The sequence below is a fragment of the Ranitomeya imitator genome, chromosome 1, assembly GCF_032444005.1.
Source record: "Ranitomeya imitator isolate aRanImi1 chromosome 1, aRanImi1.pri, whole genome shotgun sequence".
NCBI lineage: Eukaryota > Metazoa > Chordata > Amphibia > Anura > Dendrobatidae > Ranitomeya > Ranitomeya imitator.
In genome coordinates this window covers 575,876,762-575,892,506 of record NC_091282.1, presented here as the reverse complement: position 1 = coordinate 575,892,506, position 15,745 = coordinate 575,876,762, and the positions used below count along the sequence as shown (strand labels likewise).

At 43.4% G+C, this 15,745-nt stretch overlaps 2 protein-coding genes across 2 annotated transcripts in view; one reads left to right on the top strand and one right to left on the bottom strand.

Moving 5' to 3' along the window:
- Positions 1-15,745, bottom strand: part of MISP (mitotic spindle positioning) — a 602,516-nt gene that overhangs the window by 467,429 nt on the left and 119,342 nt on the right. The gene's annotated exons all lie outside the window — the stretch shown is intronic.
- The window catches only part of PRSS57 (serine protease 57), a 226,959-nt gene continuing 222,783 nt past the window's right edge, over positions 11,570-15,745 (top strand). Inside the window, exon 1 of the mRNA XM_069767847.1 lies at positions 11,570-11,706. Coding sequence (XP_069623948.1) covers positions 11,658-11,706 — 49 coding nt within the window. The 5' untranslated portion in view covers positions 11,570-11,657. The remainder of the gene's footprint in view (positions 11,707-15,745) is intronic.

Here is a 15,745-nt window from a genome sequence, read left to right as displayed (position 1 = left end):
CGGCTCCGTACTGGCGGACACAGCAACTGGACGCTATAATGTGTGACTAGTGCTGTAGGATAAGTCGGGCGCTAGGTAGCAGCCATACACCTTCGGCGAACAGTCATTCAATAGGGTAGGGGTATCCAAGGACGACTTGCACTCACAACATACACACATTAGCAATAGTAAGACAATACTAGCGCATGGCCGTGCGGTCATGCGCAGTTTATATAGCTGCAGCACAGGAAGTGGTCACAGCACCTTTGCCCTTCCAAGACCTGCCAAGAGGACCAATAGAATGTGCTGCAGAGCCTGAGCACATGACCCTCGATCTCCAACGGGAGATCTTACCCTGGGCATGCTCAGTACGTGCAGACAAGGACTTAGTCCCAGAGAAGTCCGCTCGCTGCTGACCAGCACTGACTTTAATGGCAGAGACTGGAGAAGCAGCAGTAACTCTCAGAACAGAGTGAGAATGAGCAAGACGCTGGGACCGACGTCTTTGCTGAGCAGACTCCACTGCGGCTGGACAAGAATGGGAGACCGCAGCGAAGGTGGCTCGAGATTCCCCCTGTGCAGAAGCGGGAACTTGACCCCTAACAGCTTATTTTCTATCTTCAAGCTAGCTAGTTTCTCAGGCCGTGCCGAGTTGCATAGGGAGCGTTAAGCGCAATCCACGGCTGCCTTTAGTGTGGTTTGAGAGGATTAGGGATTGCGGTCAACAGAGTTCCCACGTCTCAGAGCTCGTTCTTGTTTTTGGGTTATTGCCAGGTCACTGTATGTGCGCTGACCTCTATGTCCATTGTGGTACTGAATTACCTTTCACAACAGTACTGGAGGCCTAAAGTACTAATGATTCCCAATAGAGGGAAAAAAGAAGTTCTGAGACCATTTTTTTTTCTTTGCACTGTGTTTTGCCTTTTTTTTCCCCTAGACATTTGGGTGGTTCAGGACACAGGTGTAGCAATGGACATTAAAGGTCTGTCTTCATGTGTGGATCAGCGCACGGCAAGAGTACAAAGTATTCAAGACTTTGTGGTTCAGAATTCTATGTTAGAACCGAGAATTCCTATTCCTGATTTGTTTTTTGGAGATAGAACTAAATTTCTGAGTTTCAAAAATAATTGTAAACTATTTCTGGCTTTGAAACCTCGCTCCTCTGGTGACCCAGTTCAACAAGTTAGGATCGTTATTTCTTTTTTGCGTGGCAACCCTCAGGACTGGGCATTTTCTCTTGCGTCAGGAGATCCTGCATTAAGTAATATCGATGCATTTTTCCTGGCGCTCGGATTGCTGTACGATGAGCCTAATTCTGTGGATCAGGCAGAGAAGAATTTGCTGGCTCTGTGTCAGGGTCAGGATGAAATAGAGGTATATTGTCAGAAATTTAGAAAGTGGTCCGTACTCACTCAGTGGAATGAAGGTGAGCTCACAGCTATTTTCAGAAAAGGTCTCTCTGAAGCCCTTAAGGATGTCATGGTGGGATTTCCTATGCCTGCTGGTCTTAATGAGTCTATGTCTTTGGCCATTCAGATCGGTCGACGCTTGCGCGAGCGTAAATCTGTGCACCATTCGGCGGGATTACCTGAGCTTAAACCTGAGCCTATGCAGTGCGATAGGACTTTGACCAGAGTTGAACGGCAAGAACACAGACATCTCAATGGGCTGTGTTTCTACTGTGGTGATTCCACTCATGCTATCTCTGATTGTCCTAAGCGCACTAAGCGGTTCGTTAGGTCTGCCACCATTGGTACGGTACAGTCAAAATTTCTTTTGTCTGTTACCTTGATCTGCTCTTTGTCATCGTATTCTGTCATGGCATTTGTGGACTCAGGCGCTGCTCTGAATTTGATGGACTTGGAGTATGCTAGGCGTTGTGGGTTTTTCTTGGAGCCCTTGCAGTGTCCTATTCCATTGAGAGGAATTGATGCTACGCCTTTGGCCAAGAATAAGCCTCAGTACTGGACCCAGCTGACCATGTGCATGGCTCCTGCACATCAGGAGGTTATTCGCTTTCTGGTTTTGCATAATCTGCATGATGTGGTCGTGTTGGGGTTGCCATGGCTACAAGTCCATAATCCAGTATTAGATTGGAAATCCATGTCTGTGTCCAGCTGGGGTTGTCAGGGGGTACATGGTGATGTCCCATTTCTGACTATTTCGTCATCCACCCCTTCTGAGGTTCCTGAGTTCTTGTCTGATTACCGGGATTTATTTGATGAGCCCAAGTCCAATACCTTACCTCCGCATAGGGATTGTGATTGTGCTATCGATTTGATTCCTGGTAGTAAATTCCCAAAAGGTCGACTGTTTAATTTATCTGTGCCTGAGCACACCGCTATGCGGAGTTATGTGAAGGAGTCTTTGGAGAAGGGGCATATTCGCCCGTCATCGTCGCCATTAGGTGCAGGGTTCTTTTTTGTAGCCAAGAAGGATGGTTCACTGAGACCTTGTATAGATTACCGCCTTCTAAATAAGATCACGGTTAAATTTCAGTACCCCTTGCCATTGTTATCTGATTTGTTTGCTCGGATTAAGGGGGCTAGTTGGTTCACCAAGATAGATCTTCGTGGTGCGTATAATCTTGTGCGTATTAAGCGAGGCGATGAGTGGAAAACTGCATTTAATACGCCCGAGGGCCATTTTGAATATCTAGTAATGCCATTCGGACTTGCCAATGCTCCATCGGTGTTTCAGTCCTTTATGCATGACATCTTCCGAGAGTACCTGGATAAATTCCTGATTGTGTACTTATATGACATTTTGATCTTCTCGGATGATTGGGAGTCTCATGTGAAGCAGGTCAGAACGGTGTTTCAGGTCCTGCGTGCTAATTCTTTGTTTGTGAAGGGATCAAAGTGTCTATTTGGTGTTCAGAAGGTTTCATTTTTGGGGTTCATCTTTTCCCCTTCTACTATCGAGATGGACCCTGTTAAGGTCCAAGCCATCCATAATTGGACTCAGCCGACATCTCTGAAAAGTCTGCAAAAGTTCCTGGGCTTTGCTAATTTTTATCGTCGCTTCATCTGCAATTTTTCTAGTATTGCTAAACCATTGACCGATTTGACCAAGAAAGGTGCTGATTTGGTCAATTGGTCTTCTGCTGCGGTGGAAGCTTTTCAAGAGTTGAAGCGTCGTTTTTCTTCTGCCCCTGTGTTGTGTCAACCAGATGTTTCGCTTCCGTTCCAGGTCGAGGTTGATGCTTCTGAGATTGGAGCAGGGGCTGTTTTGTCGCAGAGAAGTTTTGATTGCTCGGTGATGAAACCATGCGCCTTCTTTTCCAGGAAGTTTTCGCCTGCTGAGTGAAATTATGATGTTGGCAATCGAGAGTTGCTGGCCATGAAGTGGGCATTCGAGGAGTGGCGTCATTGGCTTGAAGGAGCTAAGCATCGCGTGGTGGTCTTGACTGATCATAAGAACTTGACTTATCTCGAGTCCGCCAAGCGGTTAAATCCTAGACAAGCTCGTTGGTCGTTGTTTTTTGCCCGTTTTGACTTTGTGATTTCATACCTTCCGGGCTCTAAAAATGTGAAGGCGGATGCTCTGTCTAGGAGTTTTGTGCCCGACTCTCCGGGTGTATCTGAGCCGGCGGGTATCCTCAAAGAGGGAGTAATTGTGTCTGCCATCTCCCCTGATTTGCGGCGGGTGCTGCAAAAATTTCAGGCTAATAAACCTGATCGTTGCCCCGCGGAGAAACTGTTTGTCCCTGATAGGTGGACGAATAAAGTTATCTCTGAGGTTCATTGTTCGGTGTTGGCTGGTCATCCTGGAATCTTTGGTACCAGAGAGTTAGTGGCTAGATCCTTTTGGTGGCCATCTCTGTCGCGGGATGTGCGTACTTTTGTGCAGTCCTGTGGGATTTGTGCTCGGGCTAAGCCCTGCTGTTCTCGTGCCAGTGGGTTGCTTTTGCCCTTGCCGGTCCCGAAGAGGCCTTGGACACATATCTCTATGGATTTTATTTCAGATCTTCCCGTCTCTCAAAAGATGTCAGTCATTTGGGTGGTCTGTGATCGCTTCTCTAAGATGGTCCATTTGGTACCCTTGTCTAAATTGCCTTCCTCCTCTGATTTGGTGCCATTGTTTTTCCAGTATGTGGTTTGTTTACATGGCATTCCAGAGAATATCGTTTCTGACAGAGGTTCCCAGTTTGTTTCGAGGTTTTGGCGAGCCTTTTGTGGTAGGATGGGCATTGACTTGTCTTTTTCCTCGGCTTTCCATCCTCAGACTAATGGCCAGACCGAACGAACCAATCAGACCTTGGAAACATATCTGAGATGCTTTGTTTCTGCTGATCAGGATGACTGGGTGTCCTTTTTGCCTTTGGCTGAGTTCGCCCTTAATAATCGGGCCAGCTCGGCTACCTTGGTTTCACCGTTTTTCTGCAACTCTGGGTTCCATCCTCGTTTCTCTTCAGGGCAGGTTGAGTCTTCAGACTGTCCTGGTGTGGATACTGTGGTGGACAGGTTGCAGCAGATTTGGACTCATGTAGTGGACAATTTGACTTTGTTCCAGGAGAAGGCTCAACGTTTCGCTAATCGCAGACGCTGTGTGGGTCCCCGACTTCGGGTTGGGGACTTGGTTTGGTTATCTTCTCGTCATATTCCTATGAAGGTTTCCTCTCCTAAGTTTAAACCTCGTTTTATTGGTCCGTATAGGATTTCTGAGGTTCTTAATCCTGTGTCTTTTCGTCTGACCCTTCCAGATTCTTTTTCCATACATAACGTATTCCATAGGTCATTGTTGCGGAGATACGTGGCACCTATGGTTCCATCTGTTGATCCTCCTGCCCCGGTTTTGGTGGAGGGGGAGTTGGAGTATATTGTGGAGAAGATTTTGGATTCTCGTGTTTCAAGGCGGAAACTCCAGTATCTGGTTAAGTGGAAGGGTTATGCTCAGGAAGATAATTCCTGGGTCTTTGCCTCTGATGTCCATGCTCCCGATCTTGTTCGTGCCTTTCATATGGCTCCTCCTGGTCATCCTGGGAGCTCTGGTGAGGGTTCGGTGACCCCTCCTCAAGGGGGGTACTGTTGTGAATTCTGTGGCAGAGCTCCCTCCTGTGGTCACAAGTGGTACTTCGGCTGGTTCTCTCTGTGAGCTTCCGTTGGTGGAGGAAAGTGGTACTGCGGCTTCTGAGTTTCCTTCCTCAGGTGATGTGGTGAAGTCGTTGGGTGCTGCTCTATTTAACTCCACCTAGTGCTTTGATCCTGGCCTCCAGTCAATGTTCTAGTATTGGACCTGTTTCCTCCTGGATCGTTCCTGTGGCCTGCTGCTCTGCATAGCTAAGTTCCTCTTTGCTATTTGTTTGCTGTTTTTTTCTGTCCAGCTTGTCAATTTGTTTTTTACTGCTTGCTGGAAGCTCTGGGACGCAGAGGGTGTACCTCCGTGCCGTTAGTTCGGTACGGAGGGTCTTTTTGCCCCCTTTGCGTGGTGTTTGTAGGGTTTTGTGTTGACCGCAAAGTTACCTTTCCTATCCTCGCTCTGTTCAGAAAGTTGGGCCTCACTTTGCTAAATCTATTTCATCTCTACGTTTGTCTTCTCATCTTAACTCACAGTCATTATATGTGGGGGCTGCCTTTTCCTTTGGGGTATTTCTCTGAGGCAAGGTAGGCTTATTTTCTATCTTCAGGCTAGCTAGTTTCTCAGGCCGTGCCGAGTTGCATAGGGAGCGTTAGGCGCAATCCACGGCTGCCTTTAGTGTGGTTTGAGAGGATTAGGGATTGCGGTCAACAGAGTTCTCACGTCTCAGAGCTCGTTCTTGTTTTTTGGGTTATTGCCAGGTCACTGTATGTGCGCTGACCTCTATGTCCATTGTGGTACTGAATTACCTTTCACAACATATAGCTCTGGAACGCTTAAACGGATCCCACTGATTCTGAGATTGTTGTTTCGTGACAAATTTTACTTACTGTTAGTGTCAAAATTTCTTCATTATAACTATTTACGTTTATTTATAAAAAAAAAGTTGGCAAAAATCTAGAAAATTTAGCAATTTTCAAACTTTTAATTTTTGTGCCCTTAACCCCTTTCTGACCTCGGACGGGATAGTACGTCCGAGGTCAGAAGCCCCTCTTTGATGCGGGCTCCGGCGGTGATCCCGCATCAAAGCCGGGACATGTCAGCTGTTTTGAACAGCTGACATGTGCCCGTAATAGGCACGGGCAGAATCGCGATCTGCCCGCGCCTATTAACTAGTTAAATGCCGCTGTCAAACGCAGACAGCGGCATTCAACTATCGCATCCGGCCTGGCCGCCGGAAATGACGGCATCGCCGACCCCCGTCACATGATCGGAGGTCGGTGATGCTTGTACTTTGTAACCATAGAGGTCCTTGAGACCTCTATGGTTACTGATCCCCGGCAGCTGTGAGCGCCACCCTGTGGTCGGCGCTCACAGCACACCTGCAATTCTGCTACATAGCAGCGATCTGATGATCGCTGCTATGTAGCAGAGGCGATCGTGCTGTGCCTGCTTCTAGCCTCCCATGGAGGCTATTGAATCATGGCAAAAGTAAAAAAAAAAAGTTAAAAAAATGTGAAAAAAATAAAAAAAATATAAAAGTTTAAATCACCCCCTTTTCGCCCCAATTAAAATAAATCAATAAAAAAATCAAATCTACACATATTTGGTATCGCCGTGCTCAGAATCACCCGATCTATCAATTAAAAAAAAGCATTAACCTGATCACTAAACAGCGTAGCGAGAAAAAAATTCGAAAACGCCAGAATTATATTTTTTGGTCACCGCGACATTGCATTAAAATGCAATAATGGGCGATCAAAAGAACGTATCTGCACCAATAATCCCTCAACCGACCCCAGATCATGAGAAATGGAGACGCTACGAGTATCGGAAAATGGCGCAATTTTTTTTTTTTTTTTTTTAGCAAAGTTTGGAATTTTTTTCACCACTTAGGTAAAAAATAACCTAGTCATGTTAGCTGTCTATGAACTCGTACTGACCTGGAGAATCATAATGGCAGGTCAGTTTTAGCATTTAGTGAACCTAGCAAAAAAAGCCAAACAAAAAAACAAGTGTGGGATTGCACTTTTTTTGCAATTTCACCGCACTTGGAATTTTTTCCCCGTTTTCTAGTACACGACATGCTAAAACCAATGATGTTGTTCAAAAGTACAACTCGTCCCGCAAAAAATAAGCCCTCACATGGCCAAATTGACGGAAAAATAAAAAAGTTATGGCTCTGGGAAGGAGGGGAGTGAAAAACGAACACGGAAAAACGAAAAATCCCAAGGTCATGAAGGGGTTAACCCCTTAAGCCCCGAGGGTGGTTTGCACGTTAATGACCGGGCCAATTTTTACAATTCTGACCACTGTCCCTTTATGAGGTTATAACTCTGGAACGCTTCAACGGATCTTGGCGATTCTGACATTGTTTTCTCGTGACATATTGTTCTTCATTTTAGTGGTAACATTTATTCGATATAACTTGCGTTTATTTGTGAAAAAAACGGAAATTTGGCGAAAATTTAGAAAATTTCGCAATTTTCCAACTTTAAATTTTTATGCCCTTAAATCACAGAGATATGTCACGCAAAATACTTAATAAGTAACATTTCCCACATGTCTACTTTACATCAGCACAATTTTGGAACCAACATTTTTTTTTGTTAGGGAGTTATAAGGATTAAAAGTTGACCAGCAATTTCTCATTTTTACAACACCATTTTTTTTTAGGGACCACATCTCATTTGAAGTCATTTTGAGGGGTCTATATGATAGAAATTACCCAAGTGTGACACCATTCTAAAAACTGCACCCCTCAAGGTGCTCAAAACCACATTCAAGAAGTTTATTAACCCTTCAGGGGTTTCACAGGAATTTTTGGAATGTTTAAATAAAAATGAATATTTAACCTTTTTTCACACAAAATTTATTTCAGCTCCAATTTGTTTTATTTTACCAAGGGTAACAGGATAAAATGGATGCCAAACATTGTTGTACAATCTGTACTGAGTACGCTGATACCCTATATGTGGGGGTAAACCACTGTTTGGGCGCATGGCAGAGCTCGGAAGGAAAGGAGCGCCATTTGACTTTTCAAAGCAAAATTGACAGGAATTAAGATGGGACGCCATGTTGCGTTTGGAGAGCCCCTCATGTGCCTAAACATTAAAACCCCCCACAAGTGACACCATTTTGGAAAGTAGACACCCTAAGGAACTTATCTAGATGTGTGGTGACCACTTTGACCCACCAATTGCTTCACAGAAGTTTATAATGCAGAGCCGAAAAAATAAAAAATCATATTTTTTCACAAAAATGATCTTTTCGCCCCCAATTTTTTATTTTCCCAAGAGTAAGAGAAGAAATTGGACCTCAAAAATTGTTGTCCAATTTGTCCTGAGTACGCTGATACCCCATATATGGGTGTAAACCATTGTTTGGGCGTATGGCAGAGCTCGGAAGGGAAGGAGCGCCATTTTACTTTTCAATGCAAAATTGACTGGAATTGAGATGAGATGCCATGTTGCGTTTGGAGAGCCCCTGATGTGCCTAAACATTGAAATCCCCACAAGTGACACCATTTTGGAAAGTAGACCCCCTAAGGAACTTATCTAGATGTGTTTTGAGAGCTTTGAACCTCCAAGTGTTTCACTACAGTTTATAACGCAGAGCTGTTAAAATAATTTTTTTTTTTTCGCAAAAATTATTTTTTAGCCCCCAGTTTTGTATTTTCACAAGGGTAACAGAATAAATTGGACCCCAAAAGTTGTTGTCCAATTTGTCCTGAGTACGCTGATACCCAATATGTGGGGGGGAACCACTGTTTGGGCGCATGGCAGAGCTCGGAAGGGAAGGAGCGCCATTTGGAATGCAGACTTAGATGGATTGGTCTGCAGGAGTCACGTTGCATTTGCAGAGCCCCTGATGTACCCAAACAGTACAAACCCCCCACAAGTGACCTCATATTGGAAACTAGACCTCCCACGGAACTTATCTAGATGTGTTGTGAAAACTTTGAACCCCCAAGTGTTTCACTACAGTTTACAACGCAGAGCCGTGAAAATAAAAAATCCTTTTTTTTCCCACAAAAATGATTTTTAGCCCCCCAAATTTTTATTTTCCCAAGGATAACAAGAGAACTTGGACCCAAAAAGTTGTTGTCCAATTTGTCTCGAGTACGATGATACCCCATATGTTGGGGTAAACCCCTGTTTGGGCGCACGGGAGAGCTCGGAAGTGAAGGAGCACTGTTTTACTTTTTCAATGCAGAATTGGCTGGAATTGAGATCGGACGCCATGTCGCGTTTGGAGAGCCCCTGATGTGCCTAAACAGAGGAAACCCCCCAATTATAAATGAAACCCTAATCCAAACGCACCCCTAACCCTAATCCCAACTGTAACCCTAACCACACCTCTAACCCAGACACACCCCTAACCCTAATCCCAACTGTAACCTTAACCACACACCTAACCCTGACACACCCCTAATTCTAATCCCAACCCTAATCCCAACCGTAAATGTAATCCAAACCCTAACCCTAGCTCTAACCCTAACCCTAACCCTAGCCCTAACCCTAATGGGAAAATGGAAATAAATACATTTTTTTTAATTTTATTATTTTTCCCTAAGGCTAGGTTCACATTGCGTCAGGGAAATCCATTTAGCGCTAGCGGATTGCGCTAACGCAATGTCTTTTTAGGTGTCGTGTTTAGTGGTCGCGTTAACATCCCCGCTCTGGAAGATCGGGGATCGGACCTCGGGCGCGCCGCGGACGCTGCAAGCAGCGTCCGAGGCGCGCCACAAAAGAACGGCACCTTGCTAGCGCGAGCCGAAAATGGCACGCTCTAGCGATGCGCTACACCCGAAAATCACATTGCTGTCAATGGGTGTGCTAACGGACCTGTTGCATAGCGTTAATTGTGACATTTTCGCCGTGCAACGCTGTCCGTTAGCGTTAACCCATTAACGCAATGTGAACCTAGCCTAACTAAGGGGGTGATGAAGGGGGGTTTGATTTACTTTTATAGCGTTTTTTATATCGAATTTTTATGACTGGCAGCCGTCACACACTAAAAGACGCTTTTTATTGCAAAAAAGTTTTTGCATCTCCACATTTTGAGACCTATAATTTTTCCATATTTTGGTCCACAGAGTCATGTGAGGTCTTGTTTTTTGCGGGACGAGTTGACGTTTTTATCGGTTACATTTTCGGACACGTGACAGTTTTTGATCGCTTTTTATTCCAATTTTTTGTGAGGCAGAATGACCAAAAACCAGCTATTCATGAATTTCTTTTGGGGGAGGCGTTTATACCGTTCCGCGTTTGGTAAAATTGATGAAGCAGTTTTATTCTTCGGGTCAGTACGATTACAGCGATACCTCATTTATATCTTTTTTTTAATGTTTTGGCGCTTTTATACGATAAAAGCTATTTTATAGAAAAAATAATTATTTTGGCATCGCTTTATTCTGAGGACTATAACTTTTTTATTTTTTTGGTTATGATCCTATATGGCAGCTCGTTTTTTGCGGGACAAGATGACGTTTTCAGAGATACCATGGTTATTTATATCCGTATTTTTGATCGCGTGTTATTCCACTTTTTGTTCAGCATTATGATAATAAAGCGTTGTTTTTTGGCTCGTTTTTTTTTTTTTTTCTTACGTTTTTCAATGAAGGGGTTAACTAGTGGGCCAGTTTTATAGGTCGGGTCGTTACGGACGCGGCGATACTAAATATGTGTACTTTTATTGTTTTTTGGGGTTTTTTTTTAGATAAAGAAATGTATTTATGGGAATAATATTTTTTTTTTCTTCTTTATTTAGGAATTTTTTTTTTTTTTTTTTTTACACGTGTGGAAATTTTTTTTTTTACTTTTTCACTTTGTCCCAGGGGGGGACATGACAGATCACCGATCTGACAGTGTGCACAGCACTCTATCAGATCGGTGATCTGACATACAGCCGGGCAGGATTAGAGCTGCAGCTGCAGCCTGATCCTGACCCGGAAGTGCTCCCTGCAGGACCCGGATGCAGCCCGGTGGCCATTTTGGATCCGGGGACTGCAGGGAGAAGACGTTCGGTACACGGTGAGCACATCACCGTGTACCGATCGTCTCAGGGAAGCCCGCAGGGAGCCCTCTCCCTGCGCGATGCTTCCCTGCACCGCCGGCACACCGCGATCATCTTTGATCGCGGTGTGCCGGGGGTTAATGTGCCGGGAGCGGTCAGTGACCGCTCCTGGCACATAGTGCCGGATGTCAGCTGCGATAGGCAGCTGACACCCGGCCGCGATCGGCCGCGCTCCCCCCGTGAGCGCGGCCGATCGCATATGACGTACTATCCCGTCACTGGGAATTAAGTCCCAGGTCACCTGGACGGGATAGTACGTCTTATGGGATTAAGGGGTTAATATATCATGTTCTGACCATACTAACACACATTAAAGACAAATGTTCATACTGAAATACAATTTGAAATAATTTAGGAAACAATAGATATTTCTGAATAACTACGCAGGCTACAGTTAAATAATACTTCCTCTCTTTCCTCTCCCTTCCTCAAAGTTCCAAGCATGAAATAACCCCCTCGTCCTTGCAACACAGAGTCTGGTGAAATTCCCTAACGAACATCTACTTACAGTTAATAAAAGGTCCACTTTCACCATTCCTCTTCACTTTGTACCGTTTTGCCTCACACTTGAACCATCCACCATGAAGTACCTCACTTTGCTGCCAATCTTGGTCATGCTGCCCATCTCAGGTAATATTTACTGAAACTCTAAAATGATTCATTTGAAGAAACAGTCTACAGATTATAGTACTGCACTATTAACAGGTAGATAAAATGCTAAGTAACCTTGTGAATCCTCTTCTTTATTTACAGCATACTGCTGTTTATTGATTTTCTGTTACATGATGCTTTTTGTCAGTACCTAAAGGTAAAATCATAATTTTGCTTGGTTTCTAGAACCAGAGAGTACGCTGTGCGAGATCATATGACTGTTACACATTTGGAAACCGCGGATTTGGAGGAGTAGACCAATTTATTTTACTTTGAGGGGATGTGCACATGGAAAATGTGCAGCTGCTAAGTTCATTGCAAAAAAGTGTGGTTGAAAAGTAATTTAAATTTTAATTTCATAGTTCAAACAGCAATTTTGTAATATATCTTATCAGAGAAATCTGCTTCTTTATCCTCGTGGACTGATCATTGTGAAATCATGGGTAAAATACTGTGTGTATTCCATGAAGACAGATGTCCCTTCCTGAGATAGGAGGTGACAGGTGGTACTTATAAGATTCTATGGTAGGAAAGGACCTGGATGTCCTGCTCAAACCAAAGTTACGCTTTAACTTTTTTTTATCCATAGATTTAACATGTGATTTCAGAAGCACTTACATCAGAATGTCTGTGTCTTTCTCTGACTCCCCCACTCCTCCTCTCTCCATAGGATGTGAAGAGCACAAACTCTGATCTCCTATTTCAGTAAGGAGAAATTCTGTATTCACTGAACACAGATTTCACAGCTTTTACCATTAAAATGAGAATGAAATATCAGTCTATGAGGACAAGGAAGCGGATTTCTCTAATAAGATATATTACAGAGTTGTTTATTTCCTGTGCACTATTGATTTATGAGATGAAATATAAAAAAGCTGCCACTCTGCAAAGTACATCTGCTTAAAGCAAAGGGATATATTTACAGCATACATTGATATGTGGTGGATTTCTAATTTGATACTCTCCAAAGTGTTTGCCTTTTTTTTTCTTTTTACATACACATTACATTTTTCACCCAGGTTTTCCTGCTATGTATGTGCCTCATGTGAACGTACCTAAAGATTTAACATCTTACAAAAAAGTAGATCAAGCTCTTGGGCTGTTTGAATAAAGGGGCAATCTGCTGTGAAGTGATGCGTACTTCTCACTTTTTCCTCTACACAGTTGCACTCGGGTCACCTACTGTAGAAGGGCCTCATTTAAGCGACTGAGACTGGCTGATGTTCTCTGCATTGCTGTTTGGCTGGGAGAACATCTTCACACAGAAACTTTAGAAGTGGGCTGAGTACTAAACCAATACGGTGACACCTTTATTCTCAGGATCAGTGGTGGTTACAGAAGATGGACATTCACTGACTATGAAATAATGGTATATTCTGTAAATATGCCTTCACTTTGAGAGAATAAGCCTTTAAAGTGGTACTGTATATACTCATGCATAAGCCGAGTTTTTCAGCACATTTTTTGTGTGCTGAAAACGCCCCCCTCGGCCTATGCTCGAGTCATTGTCCCAGTTTACGGCGTGGGAGGGGGAGCGTTGGAGCAGCGAGTCACAGGAGGCAGGAGCCGGTGACTGCAGCTAAAGCCTGTGTCCGCTGCCAAAGATAAATGAATATTCACTGCATTGGCAATGAACATTCATTTCTCTTACAGCGCACACCATTACAGCCGCAGCCGCCGGCTTGCAGCAACTGCCAGGTTCTCATGGGTGCCCACTCATTAAGATAATGAATATTCACCTCTCTCCACTCCCATAGACATGGAGAGAGGTGAATATTCATTACCTTAATGAGTGGGGACACGTGGTCGCTCGGCCACAGGAGCTTCTGGCACCAGAGCAAGATGCTGCGAGGGCACACAGGGAAGGTAAGTAGGATTTTTTTATGATTTTCTCATGGGGGCCATACATACAAGAATGGGGAGGAGGAAACATGCAGACAAGGATGGGAATAAGGAACCATGCATACAAGGATGGGAATAAGGAGCCATGCAGACAAGGATGGGGATAAGGAGCCATACATACAAGGATAGGGATTAGGGGACAATATATACCCGGCTTATACTTGAGGCAATACGTTTTTCCAGTTATTCGAGGCAAAATTAGATGCCTCGGCTTATACTCGGCTCGACTTATACACGAGTATATATGGTATTTTGGTTCCAGCAAATAAAGATATCTTCTTTGAATTATGAAATGTTGTTCAATTGTCCAATATATTTTCCACAACAATTTCCTTTGATTTTAAAAATCTGTAATTGCAGATATTTAGTAGCAACTGTTATTATTTGCTTTCAAAGGATAAAAAAGGATAAAAATCTGCCCTGGTCATGAGATAGACAAAGGGTCGGGTCAAGGTATTTTGGTGCCCAGAGGCAGACACTGCCTACTTGGGACCCCTGTGCAAGAAATGTGTCTGGGTCCCCATCCTTTTATGGCAACAAAACTACAGATATACTATATACACTTCTCAAAAAATAAAGGGAACACTAAAATCCCACATCCTAGATATCACTGAATGAAATATTCCAGTTGCATATCTTTTGTGTAAATCAAGTTTATTGAGTTGCAAATGAAAAACATTGTTGAAATCAGGTGTTCAAATGCAATTATAGGCACAAGCAAGAATGTGAAAATGATACAATACATGAACAACTGTACAATAAAATGTTTTAACACTTAAACATTAATCAACAAATGAATATAGTTGTAACTTTGAGAACAAATTGCCTCTAACTGAGTCAAAGGTCTATTAATTTTGAAAAAATTTGCTTGTGACATATATTCAGATGCTCCCACCACCCAGCTGACAAATAGCTCCAAGTGAAACCAAGTCGACAGACAAAAGTAGGAGTGCCTGGGCTCATCAAAGCACTCAATGCCAGCTAAGGAATCTAGATAAAGCTCAGGTAAGGCAGAGAACAGAGGAAAAGTAGAAAAGAGAGGTGAAGAGAGAGAGATAAGAAGAAGAGAGAGAGAGAAGAGAGGGAGAGAAAGAAAAAAAAAAAAAGGGGGGGGAGGAGGAGGGGAGTGGAGGGGAGGAAAAGGGGGTGCGGGTAAGGGTAAGAGGGATCTGGTCTTCAGTCTTATCTAATTTGAAATTATTATACTTTTATACAGAGGTGTGGATGTTATACTAATGCTTGCTATTTAGGGAAGCTAGAGATATGAGTCTCAGGGGGACCAACAGGATCGATCAATGTAGCCAATTATTCAGCTCCTCAGTCTCTCTGAAGGCAATCCAAGGTGTTAAACACTTTGGTCAAGATACTAGAACTGCAGACAATTAATTGTTCCATCCTGTAAATGTGGTTTAATTCTATGATAAAATCAGCACGTGAGGGGGATATTGACTGCTTCCAGAATCGAGGGATCACGTTACGCGCTGCTGTCGTAATAGGCCTTTCTTGAATTTGGCGATGGAGAGGTCACATACAGACAGCAGGGCCAGTTCCATAGTGGGCTGGACCTCTTGGAGGGATAGTTTATTATCCAGTTGCATATCTTTATTCATTACATAGTGGAATGTGTTTAGAACAATAACATAAAAATGATCAATGTAAATTAAATGACTACTGGCAAATTCAAGAAGTCTAGCAAACAAAATGAATAAACTGGAGAACTCTTAAGACGGTCACAGAATATGATGTGGTGGGCATTACATAAACCTGGCTTGACAAAAGCCATGACTGGGTAACAAACATAGAGAGTTACACTACATTTAGAAAGGACAGCAAAGATTAAAAACGTGGAGGGGTGTGCATCTTTGCAAAATCCACATTAAAACCTGTGCTTAATGAAGACTTTGGGGGGAGTTACAGCAATGTAGAGTCACTATGGGTAAATGTACATGCGATGGCAATAATGGAAAGCTGCTAATTAGTGTTTTCTACAAGCCTCCTAATACAGTATAGCTGAAGAGGTAGAGGTTTAAATGCTGCAGCAAATTAGAAAGGCAGCAAACAGTAATAGAGTTATAATGGGGGACTTTAAATATCCAGACATTCAATGGGAAATTGA